The sequence below is a fragment of the Phaethon aethereus genome (assembly GCF_964289735.1).
Source record: "Phaethon aethereus genome assembly, chromosome: 25".
NCBI classification, from domain to species: Eukaryota; Metazoa; Chordata; class Aves; order Phaethontiformes; family Phaethontidae; genus Phaethon; species Phaethon aethereus.
The window spans coordinates 2,622,883-2,640,338 of NC_138601.1; the positions used below are offsets into that span (position 1 = coordinate 2,622,883).

Below are 17,456 nucleotides of genomic sequence, written 5' to 3' on the forward strand. Positions count from 1 at the left end.
CATGGCAGCTGGGCTCAGGGAGGGCTGGCAGGGCAGGCAGTGCCTCCCTGTCAGCATGGGCAGCTTTTCCCTGCTGGGCAGCAACTCCAGGAGGGCTTTTGGCCAGAGGGGAGCGAGCAGGAGGGCTGCGGTCAGTGCTACGGGGAAGATGCAAACGGCACGATGCAAAAAGCAGGATGCATTAATGCAGCAGAAGGGCTGCAGTGGGACTTTGGGGGAACCCTCCACTACTCTCTGCCTGTGGCTAGAGCTTCCCGGCTGAGGGGAGCCCAGGGGTGCTAGTGGCTCCGAATCCCTCCAGGCACGTAGGGTTTGTGCAAGTGCTGTATTTGATTCCAGTAAGAAGTACCATCAGGCTCAGGCAGCAGGGAGAGAAGGAGCTCCCGAGCCCCCACCGGCCCCTTAAGTGAGGCGGATCCCGAGCACTTGTTCCAGTTCCTGCCGACGCTGCTGGACCTGGAGGAGACAAGGGCAGTCAGGCAGGGAGAGGGTGCTGCCCCAAGGACTCCCATCCCACTGGCATCCCAAGCTGCTGCAGCGCGGCACGGAGCCCACCTTGGCGAAGATGTGTCTGCCCACAGCCTCCTGCGCCCAGGGCTGCTGGTAGAACTCTGCTCGCCGCTCCTCCTCAGGGTTCCCAATCACATCCGTTATGATCTGAGCAAACCACAAGGTGGGGGGAACATGAGGTGAGTGCCACAGCTGGACCCCACCCCTCACTCACCCTGCCCAGCCCCGGGGTTGTACCTTGAGGTCCCTCCTCTGTGATTTGATCCATTCCTGGATGAAATCCTGCGGGTTGTTGCTGAAGCTCAGCATGAAATCGCGTTGCGTCTTCAGCTGGTTGATGGATTCGATGGTCTCATGAATCTAGGGAGATGACAAGGGGTGAGAGGCAGCTGCCTCCACCAGGATGGGACACAGCTGTCCCCAAGCTCCCCCCAGGTCTGCAGTGCAGCCTTGACCAGCCACCCTGGCTGAGCCCCTCGCAGGGGTCCCCGCACCTTGGCATCCAGGGAGGCAATCTCCTGCTGGTTGGTGGTGGAAGCCAGGAAGTTGCTCATCTGAGCTTTCAGGGGATCGTCCACCTCCACATCGATGTCATAGCAGGCCGTCTTCTTCTGGTCATTGGGGTCCACACTGCAAGGAAATGGTGTTGGGGGGACGTCCTCAGCCTCCATCCTGCTGCAGGAGTGGATTGGGTCCCCTGACAGCAACACAAGTACCCCACTGACTTCCCCAAGAAGCCCCCAAATTTGGCTGATTCTTCCCCTCTCGTGACTTGTGCTGACTGCTGCTTTGGGCTGGAGGCCTCATAGACCCTGCAGGTACTGCCCTTCCCTCCTGCACCGCGCTGGGGAGGTACCCTGCCCCTCCACCCCCCGGGACGCTGCCCAGCACCTTCTCTTCCCCCTACCTGATGGTGTGGTTGATGATGATGGGATCTGGGTGCTGCAGGAGCCCTGCCAACTTCATGGGGATCTCAGAGAAGCGCATGCGGACACAGTTAAAGATCTGGAGGGGCAAAGCAGAGCATTGGTGTCCATGGCAGGGCCTCCTTCCACCCGTCACAGAAAGGGCCAGGCAGGAGGGGGAGGAATATCACCCAGCCCTGGTTTCTGCATGGCAAGCTGACGGATGCAAGCCAGAGCCTGGGCAGTCTGAAGTGTCCACTTCAAGCTAGAAAAGCTGCTTTTTTCTGGCCTTACTGGAAGTGGGAAGTGTGCTTTCCTCCCAGCAGTGTGCTGGTGCCATGGGGGGAGGGCTGACCTGGCGGAAGTAGCGGTTGCAGTTGATGTACTCCTTCTCGTGACTGTCCTGCAGCTTGTTGTGCTTGATGTAGAGCCAGAGCGCCTGCATGATGCTGGCACGGGTCTGGGTGTGCACCCCGAGCAGGCGAGCCAGGCGAGGGTCCAGTTTGTACTGTGGTGGCTGCAGGGACAGGCAGGATTGAAGGGGTCCTGGCACTTGCGAGGGCCCCTCCTGTGGGCATGCTGCCCCACGCAGCCCTTGTGTCACACACTTGTGTTACCGCAGGGTCCACACCTGGAGCACTCTGTGCTCCCTTCTATCCCCACAGACCCTGCAGCAGCCTCATATTAAGGCTCTGTCCCAGCCCAGGCCTGTTTTCCCCCACCGGACCTCCCTGCACAGACGAGCCGGGCTGGAGGAAGGGCAGCAGGGCACAGCCAGCACCCGCGCAGCCCCAGGGCCTCTACCTGGTGATCCAGCATGAGCAGCAGCGTGCATTTCACATTGACGTCGCCGGGGCGCTTCACTTGGAAGCCATCAGTCTCCTGGGTCGTGGGCAGCCGGTGCCACTACGAGAGACCAAGGAGACACTGGTCAACTCCAGGACCATGACAAGCCACCCGCTAACATCTGCAGCCAGGAGCAGAGAAAGCCAGCGCGCGGGCTCTGCACACGGGCACGCAGCCTGCATCCCAGCCCTGGCAGATCTGGGAGTCTGACCCCATCAGACTTCAGCACAGAGCACATACGCTCCAACAGATACAGCTTGATGTGCTCCAGCCCAGAGGCAGATGGGAGTTTGGATGGGCTGGGGGAGTTACAGCCCTGAGCACTTGATGTCAAGGGCTCAAACAGCTCCTGCAGTCAACGCGGGATCGATCCCACCTCAGCCACCGCAGGGGATGTGCATCAGAGCTGCTCACAATCCACCCCGCACGTGAAGGGGATTTCACCCCCACCACAGAAATAAGCATTTCCTGGGGCGAAAAGCATGAGCTGGGTGCAGGGAAACCCTGCTCCAGGCAGGAGCACCCAAAAAAGGTCTGATCCCACTCAGGCATCAGGCTGGGAGGCAACAGGGGAGACATTTCTCCCCGCTTGGCGCTGGGACACACAGATGAGCCTTTGTGTGGCACCATCACCCATGCTGGGCCTCACTTCTGTAAATCTGTGGGGCCTGGGGCTGCCCAAGCTGCCTCTCAGAGCCACATCCTTGCTGCAGCCCCACACCTCTCAGCTCTAGCTGCATAATTGCAGGCAGGAGGGGGTTAAGAGCCGAGCGGGCAGCAGTTGCTGCTGGGAGCCATCAGGCTGGCCACCAGCCAGCACCAGGGCCAGGGAGGAAAACTCAGCGGAGCCTGGAAAGCACAGCAATGTGATCCCTGGGGAGGGCTCAGCACCCAAACACCACTCAGCACCTTGCTCAACCCCGCTCTCGCAGCAGGACAGGTGCTGGGCTGGGGAGCGGCAGTGCCATCACCCGCCGAGGACAGCGGCCCTCCCCACCCTGCTGGGGGTGCGGAGCCAGCCCTGCTGCGCGGCCGGGAGCCTCCCAGCTCACCTCCACCAGATGGTTGTCTGGCCCGTACAGCTCTTTGTCCAGCTCGATGACAAGGCTCTTGAAAAAGGAGGAGAACTTCCTCTTCTGCTTGCTCGGCTGCAAAACAGAGCGGGAGAGACTTGGCCTGACACCACCAGCCACGGAGGGCCCAGCCCAAACAACGCCTCCAGCACCCAGCAAGCAGAGGGACGTATCCTCCCCAGCCAAGCTCTTGCCACACAGCACCAGTTCTTCTCCCACAACCAGTTCATCTCTGCCCGTATCCTTACGTCCTCCAGCAGTTTGCCCTCCACGCGTAGCTCCCAGGAGGCCACACGCTCACCACCCTCCCCTTCTTCTTTGGCTGGGGTGAAAGTGTTGGAGATGTAAATCCTCAGTTTCCGCTTTTGCTGTGGAATAGGAAAATAGAGAGGGGGGATGCTTGGAATGAGAGGGTGGCTGGCAGCACCCACCCTGTAACCCCCAGCCCTGCAGCTAGCCAGGGCTGCCACGCACCGTCAGCGGTTTCTTAATGGCCTCCTGAATCTCCATTCTCTTCCGAGCAATGGTTTGGTCCAGCTTGCGCTCAAAGGCGAGGAGGTCCATGTAGGCCTGGGATTCTGGGACCAGTTCCCGGATCTGCCAAACAGAAGCAATCAGTCTCTTGCGTGCTGGGATGGGGCTGCGTCCCCCACACCAGCCCCAGCACTGCTACCAGTGCTGGGCTGACACTCCAAGGAGTCACAAGTGACTAGTCTGGCACGACAGCACCAATTTCTCATTTTAGATGAGGACTACAGTCCTGCAAAGCTCTCCCCAAATCACAGTGCTGTACTGCAGACCTCAGCTTGGAGCCTGTTACTGTGCCCAGCAGCCTGCCCAATGTCACAGGCAGGTAATGCAACCCTGGATCGTCAAGAGGGACCTCCGGGAGAGGGTCAGGGTCCTCCTAGGGTTTCTACTCCAAGCCACTGCTGCTCCTCGCTTGCCCAAAGTCCTGCCTGTCCAACTTGTGCACACCCCAAACCTCTCCCACCACCCCAGAGGATAAGACAGAAATCTTCCAGGGTGGTTTGGGACCAAGTAGAAGTGACCAGCAGGCAGGATGAGGCCCAGCGAGATCCTCCTCCCCACGGGGACCTCATCGCCTCAGCTGCCCTGGGAAGGCAGCATGGATGCATCACCCCCCTCCAGCAGCTCAGCTCCTTCCCCACGCACTGAAGCAGCACTCACCCTCTGTGGCAGGACCTTGTCAGCCATCTTCCTCCTTTTCACCCTGCAAAAAGCACAGAGGCAGGCAAAAAGAAAAAAATTACACTGCAGCTCTCACAGGACATCTTTCTGCCTGCCGAGTGGGAGGCTGCTGCATGCTCGGGCAGCAGCAGGTCTTGGGGGAAACTGCTGAACCCTGCTTGTATGCCGGGAGCTGGATGACTCTTTTGGCCCCATCCAGGCCACAACCGGGGCCAGGCTCCGGGGAGGGGAGTCACAGCGGCAGTGCCAGCCGCCTGCCACGTGGATGGCGCAGATCGAGCCAGGTCCCGCTGCTGCAAACCAGTCTGGGGAAGCAGCTCCCCTTTTGGGGCTTCTCTGTGTAACAGGGACTTTGGACTTACAGGAGGGGAACAAAGAAAGGCTGTAAGAGCATCTAGAGCACAAGACCTTGGATCAGTGCCGAAAAGCAAATGAGTAAGAGATTACAACCCTGCGGGCAAGCCAAGATGACTCCAGAGGAGGTGGTGTTAGACATCCACAGCATATCTCCAGGGAAGGAAATCCTGTCCCTGGGTTCAGTTTGTTTCGCTGCTGCTGCTTGATGAAGGTGCTGCAAGGCCAGAGCAAGGAGAAGGTGGTACAAGGCAAAGCTGTGGCTGCAGGCATGCTCCCATCTGCAGGACAGTGTTCCTGAGTTTCCTCTCTGGAAGCAGCTGTTGCATTCTCTTAGTGCTACAAACCAAAGCCCAGCTCCAGGCCCTCACTTAAAATCAGCTTAAACCAAATCAACCTTGCCACAGTGGGGCTGAAATCATTGTGGGTAGAGGATGCAGCAGGGCCTCTAGAGCCACAGCACGGCTGCAGCCTTGCTCAGAGCCATTTTAGCGCTCTCCAAGCTTGTAGTACCCTGCCAGGCCACAGGGCCCTGGGCTCTCCTCCCCTCCAGCATGCTGCAGGCTCCTGGCCCCCGCATCAGCCTGAGCCCCCCCCCATGCCCCGTTACATTCACGCTCAATGCCTGGATACACAGGAAATGCTCTCCTCCCATTCTGCTGCACACGTGAGTGATGGGGCAGAGTCCAGCAGGCAAAGGGGAGTCCCGGTCCCTTGGCAGCATGTGAAGCAGCAGGGCAGCAAACATGGGCATTCGTGCTGCCATCACGAGGTGTCCAAAGTATGCTGGCTGCCCCATGGCTGCTAGTGCAGGAGGACATGGCAGGAGGGCAGCCCTAGATAAGAGGAGGGTCAGAGCACTTCTCTGAGCTCTTCTTGCTGCATTAAATGCTTCCTGCCCTACAGGGTTTGGCTATCCCATTAACAGCTGGCAGTTCCTGAGCCTCTGATCAGCAGCCAGCCAGGAGCAAGGATGCTCGACCAGCTGGGCATGGCTGATCCCATGCAACCAGCACCTGGGAATGGAGCCATGGCCTTATCTGGCTGCTGACGTCCTTACTCAGTGGTGAGCTGCCCCTTGTCCTTAATCCCCAGCTTGCTCTGGAGCACCAAAGGGATGCGCAGCCACTGTGCAGAGGCTGTGACACCCTGCGGAGGGATCAGAGAGCCAACCGAGCTGTCGGCCACTGGCCCCGCCACACATCCAGGGCAGGGAGCAGGACCTGAGGATCCATCAGAACCAAGGGACCCTAAGAAACAGCCTCCAGTAACGAAGAAGCCCCCATGGAAAACAGAAACAGAGCAAAGAGATTAGCAGCATTATGAACAAGCTAGGAGCTGCTGGCAGAGTCCTGCCTGCAGCTTGCTGTGACCAGCCCTAACAAGCAGTCCTACTGAGACTGCAGCTCCGGGGAGCATCTCTGCAGCCTCCCACCCCCGACCCCCGTTTCCAGCCATGTCTGTGCCTGCCAGAGCCAGCAGAAACCCCCACGAGAAGGGGAAAGGCTCCGAGGAGCCGGTGCTGCAGCCTCAGGCAAGCACAAACACATGCAGCAAGGCTTTTCGGTGACTGGTGGGGAGATCAGAGGATGAGGAAGCTGTGAGCAGAGTGATCTCTGCCCTCATCCCCACCCCCCATCAGCGCAAAACGTCCCAGCCGCGAGCTCTGGCAGGCTTCCCACCGCCAGCGGTGCCAGCCAGGAGGGGTCCGCAGGCAAGCCGTGCTGGCTCCCACCCCGCTGCAGGCAGCTCCCTCCTCTGCGGCAGGGCAGGAAGCTGGTTTCTGCGGTGAAGTGCAACCGGGACCCGGTGGGTCAAACCGGCCCGCTCCAGCAGGCTGTGGGTGTCCGTCCCGGAGCAGGAGGGTGCCGGCCCCTTACCCTCTCCTCTGGGTGGCCAGCGGAGGCTGTGCCTGGGGGGTCAGCAGACGCTTCCTGAAGGGGTCCATCATTGACTGCGGCAGGCCGGGTCTCATCGGGGAGGCTGCTCCGTAGGGGGGAGCTCCCGGTGGTCCCACCTGCAGCCCCGCCATGGGCATCCGGCTGCCGGGCGGCATCCCAGGGCGCTGGCGGGGAAGAGAAGAGAGGACGAGTATGTTAAATTACCACCCTGTGAGGGGGCCTGACCTTTGCTGGGGACCAGCGGATACCATCCGCCCTCTCGCTTTTTCCCTGGGAGAGTTTTCCAAGGCCATACCCTGCTCCGAGGTGCGGACGAGGGACAGGGCAGGGAGAAAGGACAGACATCAGGAGCTGTGGCCTTCCTTGCTGCAGAAGAGTGACAGCAAAGCAGAACCAGGACGAACAGAAGCCACCGACCGCAGGGGAAGCCCAGCCTGCCAGCCGGCACGAAGCCGAAGCCGTGCATGGCCCCAGGCCACCACCACGCAGCAGGAGACATCGGACCTGGAGTGTCACGCGGCCCCGTCACGAGGGTCATTGCCTGCAAAGCCTTCACCCTGGGGACATCAGGGGCTGCAGCGTGGGTTGTGCTGAGGGTTCCTCTCTGGAAGGCGCCAGTGCTGGCAGCCGCAACGCTCGGGAGGGGAACGGGGCAATCCTACTTCCTAACGGCACTAGTCACAAGGCCGGCAGGCAAGAAGGAAGCAGAACTCCTGGGTGCAGGACCAGGGACCCAGAAAGGGCAGTTACGAGCCACGACCCAGTACCTAACCCCTCCTGCAAGGGGTCCTGACCCTGGGAAGCACTCACAGCTCCTCCGCATCCCCTGGAGCGGAATGGTTTGGCACGCAAGCACCCACATTGCTGGCTCACAGGTGCCACCAGGTCTAAACCCCACACATCCCACCGGGGCCCTCGACAATGGGTCACAGCACCCAGGACCCACCAGCCGTGCTGCAGCCTGCTTCATCGGCGGTCTGAGCCAACGGCCTCCCAGGACCCTTTGATCCTCAAGCTCCACGCTGCCAAGATGCGAGGCTGGGAGAGCCACCAAGCCAGCAGAGCAACATTTCTCCCCTGCCGCAGGCTCCTCGACGTGCCAGGACATCCCCCATGGCTCCTCTCCTGCTGCCCTGAGAAGGGAGCCGGGACATGTGGTCGTGCTGTGGAAGAGAGCTAACGAAGCTGCCTCGTTATCCCAAAGGACCCTGGCAAGGCAACCGTATGAGCTGACAAGCTTATCTGCACGCAGGCATTAATTTCAGTGCCAACCCCGGGCACAGAAGGGCTGGGGGTACAAGACCACCACCGGCAGCCTGCCTGTCCTATACAGCTTTTACAGGCAGGCTTGGAGCTGCAGCGGCGGAGCTGGTCTGACGGTGGCTGGAGCCAAAATCTTCTCACCTCCTACCTGAAAAGCTGGTAAATGCAAACCCAAGAGCTCAAGTTGCTCCTGCTTTGGAGCCCAAGGTCACAGGCATCTCTGCAAGCAGGAGATCCTGAACAAATACCAACCGCTGCATCAGGAAGCACACTGCAACTGGGAAATCAAGCAGCAGCAGGCCACAGGATTGGTGCCACACATGGAAGTTCAAAAACACACACAAAGAGTGGGCTGAGCCTGTTACACAACCAAATACTGCCTCCACCTTCGCTTAGCCTTCCTGTGAAGCAGCACCTCCAAAGCCTGGCTTGCTAACCTGCCCTTGCTACAAGGCAGGAGCCTGTTTCTTCCTCCTAACGGCCCCCAGATGTTTCTCTCCTTTTGATCAGCCACATTTGTGCAACTCTTCGTGACAAGCGCGACTGCGCCAGCATCGCCAAGAGCCGACCGCAGCCAGCAGCGCCTCCGCTTTTGCCAAAAATCACAAGGCAGGAACCCAGTTTCTCTGGGTTCATCAAGAAATCCTCTGTGGCAGGACCAAGAGGAGAGGCAGCACCACGATCCACACCCTTTGCAAAATTAAAACACACAGATACTGGGTAAATACTGTTTGCCAGTACAGCGTGGCTACAGGAGGACCATGCTCCCGTAACTCTGCTGATTCTCCTGCAAGGGCTTCTGGAGAACAAATAAGCCAAGCGAAGAGGCTGTGAAACTTTCATCTGAAATTTGAGAGCTCCAGGAAAAGCTGCATCGTGCTGAGGCTGCAAGCAGTCACCTACCTGCAGCTCCCTAGAGACATTAGGAGATGACTTCTGGGGAAACCCCTGCCCCCAGGCATTTCTCAAGCCCACACGGGAGACAGCGATCAATGCCACAGGGAAACTGGTCTGAAGGTCAGGGAGGTTCCCTACATGACAACGTATGACAACACAACGCCTTCCCTGCACGCGCCGACGGGGGAATGCTGTCAGCAGCTTGCTTGGACTGAGGCGATGTGGCCAGGACCAGCTCCCACCACCATGCTCCAGGGTCTCTCCTACCTCCCTCCCTCTGCCACCCCGTGGGTTGCATTTCTGATCTATCCCTGAAACGAGAGATTTGGAGGCTGGCTGAGTTTGTTGAGAAGGTCTCTGACAGCTCTACATGAGCGATGGCAATTTGTGCAAGGTCTCCTACGTGTCCATTGCTCTTTAGAGGGCCAGAGAGTGCTCGGTTACAAGAAGAGACGACACCTCTGTCAGCAGGGAGGGATTCAGCGCAAGGATGAATGGATCTGTCATACTTAAGACTTTAACAACACCTCCACAAACATCTGAGAACCATCAGCCACAGCTAAGCTGCCGGGGAAGTGAGTTCCAGCCCATCAGGGACCTGCCTTTGATCACTTGGACAAGCAAAAAAAAAAAAAGGGAAGGCAGAATCCTCCACATGGATGTTTTTTCCCCTTCAACATTTGCAAATTGCTGATGGAGAAGCCTCTTGGCAAAGCAGGGCCAGCCTCTCCGTGGTGTTCAACCAGCAACTGCATCCCTATCCAGGGCAGCCCCAGCCCTTTCGCCTCCTGCCCGAAGACTGCGTGGTCCTAAGACCCAACTCACGCAAGCATGGCGCAGCCTGAAATCTCCAGCTAAGCCACGAAGCAGCATTACAGCCCCGGCGGGGGTGAAGCCTGCCTCCATCCCCTTTCAGAAGCCCTGAAAATTAGCAGTATGCAAGAGGGCTTAAATTCAGGAAATTTTATTAGACCAGCTCAAACTAAGGAGATCTTCCTTAGCTCATTCCTGTCTAACACCCCTTGTCCCTCTGTGCACCCCTTTTCACCCAGGGCAGCACTGCTGCCCCATCCCCTCCGGGTACTGCCTCGTGCTCCCCTCCCTGCCCCACCGCCCCTGCTAGTGGGGTGGACAAAGGGCAAACCTTGCAAGCTCAGCTCCGAGGAACAAGCTGGACGTTGTCCAGCCTTCCCCACGGAGAGCGAGCGGAGCTGTTTGGAAACGGGACAGCAAACAGCTTGTTTCTGTTCCCTGCCAAAGCCAAAGGAACGAATGGGGCTGGCTGTGGTTTAGCGGTTCATCCCAGGTCAACGCACAGGCCGCTTGCGTTTGGGGAGCTCTGTTGAGAGTCAGCTTCAGCTGAATCCAACGGGAGGCTGGAAGGCTTCCAGATGGACGTTTGTTGGCATGACAGGAGCCTCCGCGCCTGCCAAAGGCCCCTTCTTGAGGAAGGGCAGGCCAGAAATCAGAGGCTGGTAGTGGAAAGGAGAAAGAAGTGGAGCAGTAAATCGCAGGATGGATCTGCAAGAAGAAGCTGGGCTGGAAACCGAGCTTGAAAAAAAGCAGCACTTCAGAAAACAGCCCGAGAGTCTCTTCATCTTCCTTCTGAGACCACAGCTCTTCCCTGCATCTCCCCAACGAGGGGGAAAGGCTCTTCCCGACACACATCCCGTTTTGCTCTGTCCAGAAAGGCGTGATCCAACTTTGTACATACTAACAGTCAGGGAGCGAGAGCCCACATGCATCCTCGCCCGGGGCTTTGGGAGCAGAGCCCTGGACAGATGCCAGGCAACGATAGCTCTTCCTGCAAGTTCCTCCCTGCATGCCCGGACAGCAGTGCTTCCCATTAGGACAGATGCAGAAGCAAACCCTGTACAGATGGGATTTTTGCTCCATGCCAGGCTGGTCTCAAAGAGAACTTGCCTGCCTAGAGCCACCGCTCAACCCGAGGCTTCACATGGATTGGGACCAGCCGAGTCACCCCCAGCACACCCCAAACAGTCCTTTTTCCCTCTTTGTTTCTTCTTATCTGTGAGCAAATCCCTCTTAGGAGCGCGCCAGGAAGAGCCTGGTTTGTGCTGGCAGAGATCTTCATCCAGGAGGTGGTGGTGTACGCTGCAAGCTCTCATGCAGCACCTTGCTCCCAGACTGCCCCAACGCAGGTCCACACGCTTGGAAGACCTGCTGTATTTTGATACAGGAGGAGCTCCAGCAGTCAGATCGCTTCTCAGCTAAAAACCGTAGACAAGGAAGTAGTAAATCAAACGGAGAAAGGCAAAGTAACAGGCAAAGACAGCGAGCAGATTTAGGACACGCGGTGGCAACGCTTCAAGCACCAGTGGAGATGTCTGGGTCCAGACAGACCTGCCCGTCTGCAGCCTCACATCTGAAACCGCAGATGTTAACGGTCAGAGAAAGGAAAGGTCACAGGGATTCAAATCATAACATAGGCATTAACGCAAGCAGGAACAAGGAACAAAGGTGTTGGGTCCCAGCTTGAAAGAGGAGCTCCAGCAGCCACTAACGCAGAGTGGAGGCACACGCAGGAAGAGCAGAGAGCTGCCTTTGGCGCTGCTGCAGTGGTAAGCTCCCCAGGGAGCGGCTCTGAGAGGTCCTGAGAAGGTCCTGTGGAGGAAGATGGAGTGAGGGCCTTCAACAGCACGATCTGGAGATGTTGTCCACCTACAACTTCACTGTCACATTTCCCCAGCAGAAACAAAGGGTCTCGTAGTCTCTGTTGTTGCCTTTCTCCTTCTTGCTCCAAGACGGCAGCGTTCATCTGCTTTGTATCATCACTTAAATTAATTCGAGGCTCAGTCTATGATGAAACCTGCCTTGGAAACCATCTCCCTTGGGAAGGGTGGGATCACCGAGCCCAAGCAGCATCATAGCTTTCTGTGCAGCTTCAGCCCTGGCTGTTATCCCCAGGTCTCCTTCAAGAATGCCAATCCCAATCACCCGCGGAGCAGGAACACTGGTCTCCCAAGACGACCAGGTGGATCTCTCCTGTGCTGCACTAAACCCTCTCCAACATGTCCAGGCCACCCCATCTTTCACTCAGCTCTATACCAGCAACCCACACTTCTCCAGCTCCTTCGTCCTGGTTGCCTGCACGGGTTTCTCCATGAAGCACAACTCCACTTTCCTTCACAGTGCCGCCTGCCCAGGGACGGGACCGCTGGGCCACCGCTGCTTGGACTGCAGCAGCCCTCCTGTCCCACAGAAACCGGGCTCTTTCTCGTCAGCAAGTGCCAGTGAAACCCATTTAATGGGGCACCTAACAAATGCTGCTTTTTGCCACCTCTGTGCACCCACAAAGCATCAGCACGGGGTAACTCTGAGGCCAGAACACCGTTTTGCACTGTGTGCACCACACAGAGCCAATCCTGCTCCCTGCCACAGCATCAAGCTGATAACTTGGGAAAAAAACTCTTCCTAAGCCTGAAACTGGCACCTGAATAAACAGAAGAAAGGCCCCTTCTCGCTAAATTTACACCAGCCAGAACAACCTGGATGCTGGGGGCTGGGACTCGGCATCTGTGCTGCTACTAGCAGAGACAGAGACTGGGACAGAGACTGGGACGGGGGGTCTGCCCGCAGGCCCACCACCAAGCAGCCTGAAAGCTCAGCTGATCATCCGCCTCCTGGGAGAAAATCTCTCCTTCCTGCTCCGGGCACAGCACCGGCTGCTCTGGACACATCAGCTCCCAAAAGGCTCCCAAAAGGAATTCCCAAAGGGAGTCATCCTCTTGAATTCCCTGCTTGAGCCACCAGTAAATAACCAGCAGGCATGCAGGGATGTGAAAAGGATGAGCATATGTTTAATAATCCAGTGATTAAGGAGCCCCTAAGCACTCGCTGGCGTGGATGAGGCCTGTTGTGTCTCTGAGTGCCCAAATAATGAGGTTCTTCATTAAGCCAGGGCATAACAGAGCAGAGAAGTCTTCCGGCTACGGCAGGGATGGCCACTGGGAGGGGAGAGGCTGCTTTCCCCAGCCTGGGAATTGCAAAACAAAGGGCAGACCCTCCGGATCACACCCGCTCTCCCCTCCCACGCGCAGGCAGCCCTGCCAGCAAGCTGCCGGCCAGCCGCGAGGCACGGCACTCGCCACCAGCCTGGGGGCTTGACCGGCCCCGCCGACCCAGCCTACTCCCACGCTATCTTGCTGCTGCCCGATACCGTGGTGCCGTACACTCAGTACACATCACCCTGCGCCGGCCGGGCGCTCCCAACACCTGCTGCCATCTCAGCCTTATGGCCACCAACGGAGGGAAAAGGCAAGCAAACTTTGCCTGTTTATCCGCAGCAGTGAGCGGCTCCCGGCTGCTCCCGTCAGGCTCCAGCTTCCCAGCTAGATTTTGCAACCTGCCACACGGAAGGTCAGGGCAAACGATCGAGCGCCCGCGCAGCCCGAAGTGCCTCTGAGTTGAGTTACCGTCGATCCACGCTCAGCCCAGCCTTGCTGCGCCATCTCAGTTTTCAGTGCCAGGCTTTCTGGCGTTTTTAAGGCTACAGGGGGAAGTTGTTTCCTCATCTTGCATTACTGAAGCTTACAAGCTGGAAATTCCCTCGGCTTGATTTATTTCTCAAGTTTTAATTCATGCAAACAAGGCAGCAGCTCTGGAGGAGGTGATCAGCGGCGGATGGGAACATGTTGCACAACCGGACTCCTCCATTTCAAGCCTGCCTGGAAGACTGTGCTTTACACCAGAAACCTAATGACCAAAATAATCACCCCGCACATAAGCGCAAACCGACAGGCTGCGTGTGCAAGAAGGCGGCGGAAACTTGAGTGTATGTCAGAATATACTTCTTCTAAGAAACGTTCAGGCTGGAAAATGAGTGATTTCTTCGGCTTTTTGAGGGCTGCTCCCTGTTCGGATTTACTTTCCCCCAATATTAGCGAGCGCCTGCTCCCCTCGTCCACCACTTAACCATCTCCTCAGCTGCTGCTTGAAGACACGCACCCACAGCGCCCAATGGTTACCTCCACCTTCGCCAAAGCTGCAGATAAACAGGTTTCAAGGCAGCTCCGTGCAATGGGAAATGGCTGCGGAGCCGGGTGCGCGGCCTCACACTTCCTCCGCTCCACTCCCCGGCGGGGTCCCACCGGATAACGGGCTCAGGCACCGGCCACGGTGGTCACCGACCATCGCTGTGGCGGCGGCGGGGTCGCGTTCGGCGACGCTGCCCGAACTTTTACCGGGGGTTTTTGAGGGGGCGGAAAGCGAGAGCACGGACGGAGCGCGTGGAGGCATCATAACCAAAAACGGCAGGAAAAAAACGTCACCCGGGATTTACGCCGGGGGTACCGGTGGAGGCTGGGCTCCTGCTGAGGGTCATCCCGGGGCGAGGTGGGGGTAGCGGAGGCCCGGCGGCCGCTGCCCCGGCCCGCCACGGGCCCCGAGACGCAGGGAAGGCCCCAACGGCGGGCGCAGCGCCCGGAGGTTCCCGGCCGGGCCCCGAGGGAGCCCCCACCCCCCTCTCCTCGCACCGCCCCCCCATCCCGAGGCCGCCTCACCTGGTACTGCGCGGCGGCCGGGCCCATGGGGCGGTAGCCCGGGGCGGCGGCGGTGGCGGCGGCGGGAGCCGGGCTAGGGCCCCGCAGAATGGCAGGGCCGGGCCCCGGGGGCGGCGGGGCGGCGGCGGGGGGCAGCGGGCTGAGCGGGAAGGCGCCGCGGCCGGCCATGGCGGGGGGCGGCCCCCGCCCGCGCTGTTTACTCGGAAGCAGCGGCGGCGGCGGCGCCCGGAGACGCGGTCAGCGCGCGGCGCCCGCTGGCCCCACCCCCGGAACGCCACGCCCCCTGCGCGCGGCCCCCGCCCCCCTGTAACGCTCCGCCCCACAAAGGCTCCGCCCCCGTCATGGCCCCGCCTCCGCGAGGCAGTGCCCACGTGTGCGTGTGTGTGCGCGCGCGCTTAGGCATGTGCAGGCAGGTGGATGTGCAAGCGCGTGCTTGCGTGGGCAACGGGCCCGCGGGTCGCGGAGGCGTGTGCGTACTGCGTGTGGGTGTGCGGACGTGGGCATGAGAAACCGCTTATGGAGGCGTGCGGGGATGCACGCGCATGGGTTAGAGTGTGCGTGCATTTGCACGCGGGGGCGTACAGGCACGAGGGTGGGACTGTCCGTGTGTCTGTGCAGGCGTTGCATGCACACAGGCCTGAAGGCACGTGTGCGTGGGTGTGCGGTGCGTGGGTGGGAAGGTGTGCTTGTGTGTGCAGACGTGTGTGTGAGGGCACGAGGGTTTACAGACATGGGTGTGCAAGCATGTGCGTGTGCACGTGTGCTGTGTGCATTTGCCGGCTCGGAGGCCTGCACGTTTGCACGAGCAGCACACGCGTGTGCAGGCGTGGGTGTGAAGGCACACATGTGCACAGGCACGCAGGTGTTAGGGCATGCACGTTCACACGTGAAGCTTGTGCATGTACACGCGTGTGCGAGCGGTGGGTGTGAGGGCCTGGGCGGGTCCGTGTTCGCGCAGGAAGGCGGAGGGGTGTGTAGGCGTGAGGGCCGCTGGCACACGCGTGTGCAGGCGAGCGCATGCGGGCGGTGGGTGGGAGGCAGGACCCGGGGGAACCCCACGGGGGCAGCGCCGGCTCCGCGGGCGGCCGCCAGGGGGCGCTACAGGGCCGGGCCCGACCGCTCGTCCGCCCGGCGCCGGCGGCGCTTCCCGGTGTGGCGGCGCCGGAGGGCCCGGCCTGGCCCGGTTCGGCCCGGCCCGCTCCGCTCCGGTTCCACCCACTCCGGTTCGGCCCGCTCCGCTCCACCGGGCCCGCCAGGTGTGGCAGCGGCGGGGGCGATCGGGGCCGGCGCGGGAGCGCAGAGCGGTGGGCCCGGGCCCCGCTCCGGCCCCGCCGTGATGCGCCGGGCTTGGGGCGGGGGGGCCCCGGCGGTGGTGCCGGGACTGCCTGGACCCAACCCGCCGCTCAGCCCGAGGCGGGGCCGGGCTGGAGCAGGACCCGGCATGAGGCATGGGAGGAGCAGGGTCCTGTGTGCGTCAGGGCCCCATGTGGGGCCTGGTGTGGGGCAGGGCCCAGCGTGGGGCAGGGTGGAGCAGCCCGCTGTGGGGTGTAGAGGTGTGAACCACAATCCCTTCTCTTGCAGGCACGGGGAGACTCGGAGTGAGGCCCCACAAGCCCTACAGTGCAATGAAGGATGGCTACACATCAGTCACCTCCCTGGGTACGGACCCCGCAGCCGCGGCACCGGCCGGGCTTTGGCCCTGCAGCCCTGCCCGTCCGGCTGGAGCTCCTTGAGCAAAGGGCCCTGTTGTGCCTCTGCACTTTTGGATCGTGGCAGTGACTGTCACACATCCCTTCTTGGGACTTTGGGCAGGGCTGGGGTGTAAAACCCTCTCCTTGTCACCGCGACCCCCAGTTCTGCAGGGCCAGATCAGCCCGGTGACCACAACCACGTCCCAGCTCCCTCCTACCAAGGAGAGCTGCCGGTGCCGGCCTCAGCATGTATCATTTGTCCCTTCGGCAGTGTCACAGGTGGGCGCCACCTCCAGGGATCCAAGGATGAGATGCTCAGAGGAATGTACCTGTAGCTGGGCATCACCTCGGGCTTTTGTGGGCACTGCTGGTGGCTCGAGGTGAGGGCTGGTCTTGCGCTGAAGCAGAAGAGGAGGCTCCCGTGGAGGTTTTACCTTTGGTATCCCATTTCCTTTCATGGAGGTATAGCTGGGGAGGAGAAACATTTTCTGTGCATGTTTCTATTCCCCACCCCGTTTTCTGCTGGCCTCAGATAGCTGCGCTGCCCACGTCCCCTGGGCACCAAAGCTTGGTGCATGGCGAGTTGGCCAGTAGAAGGGATGCGATGGCTGTTATTATCCCTGTTTTGTGCCTGTTCTCAGCCTCTGGTGGGCATTTCAGAGGACAGCACTGCCATTTTCACAGCTGAAAGCAGACCTAGGTGTCTTACAGGACCTCTGGCTCCCACACAGAGCTGGGGCAAGTTAATAAATCTCTGTCAGAACTCATCTCTGTTGTGCCCAGTAGAGACATGTTACACCATGCTCGGGGAATGACAACCTCTGGTCTGTCCTGAGCTTCCCCTGCAGCTCCTGGGGCTCATGGAGGGATGAGCAAGGAAAAATCTTTTACTGGTTGCTGTCACGTGGGGTCTTGTTCCCAATCCATGATCCTGTTGTCACTGGCATGCTCTCAGCCTGTTTCAGCAGTTTCAGAGCTGCTGGTATCTGGGGACAGGGAGGTGACAACGCCATTGAGGGGTGACCCACCTGGGGAGCAGCAGGAGCTCTGTGTTAGCATCCCTTTCCCAACATCATTGCTTCTGTTGCTTTGGAGATGCAGACCCAGAGCCGCCCCAGGGGAAGCTGGAGCTGCTGCAGGGTCAACCTCCTCATGCCTGGGGCCATCTCTGTGCGATTTCCAGAAGCAGCTGAAGGCCATCCTGCAAACTGTCGGCTGGAGCCAGGTGGAGAAGATGCTGTGGTAGCTGGTGAAGGAGCAGAAGCAGGAAGGGAGAGTCTGA

At 59.8% G+C, this 17,456-nt stretch overlaps 1 protein-coding gene across 1 annotated transcript; it reads right to left on the reverse strand.

Moving 5' to 3' along the window:
- Positions 1 to 402: 402 nt before the first annotated feature.
- Positions 403 to 14,651, reverse strand: SMARCD2 (SWI/SNF related BAF chromatin remodeling complex subunit D2; the record flags this gene model as incomplete). The annotated part of the gene is made up of 13 exons (XM_082010691.1): positions 403 to 456; positions 556 to 657; positions 748 to 870; positions 1,005 to 1,140; positions 1,418 to 1,515; positions 1,771 to 1,932; positions 2,220 to 2,321; positions 3,314 to 3,409; positions 3,583 to 3,702; positions 3,809 to 3,931; positions 4,526 to 4,568; positions 6,781 to 6,965; positions 14,484 to 14,651. 13 exons carry the CDS (start codon positions 14,649 to 14,651, stop codon positions 403 to 405), a joined length of 1,512 nt encoding a protein of 503 aa, XP_081866817.1.
- Between the last annotated feature and the right edge of the window lie 2,805 nt (positions 14,652 to 17,456).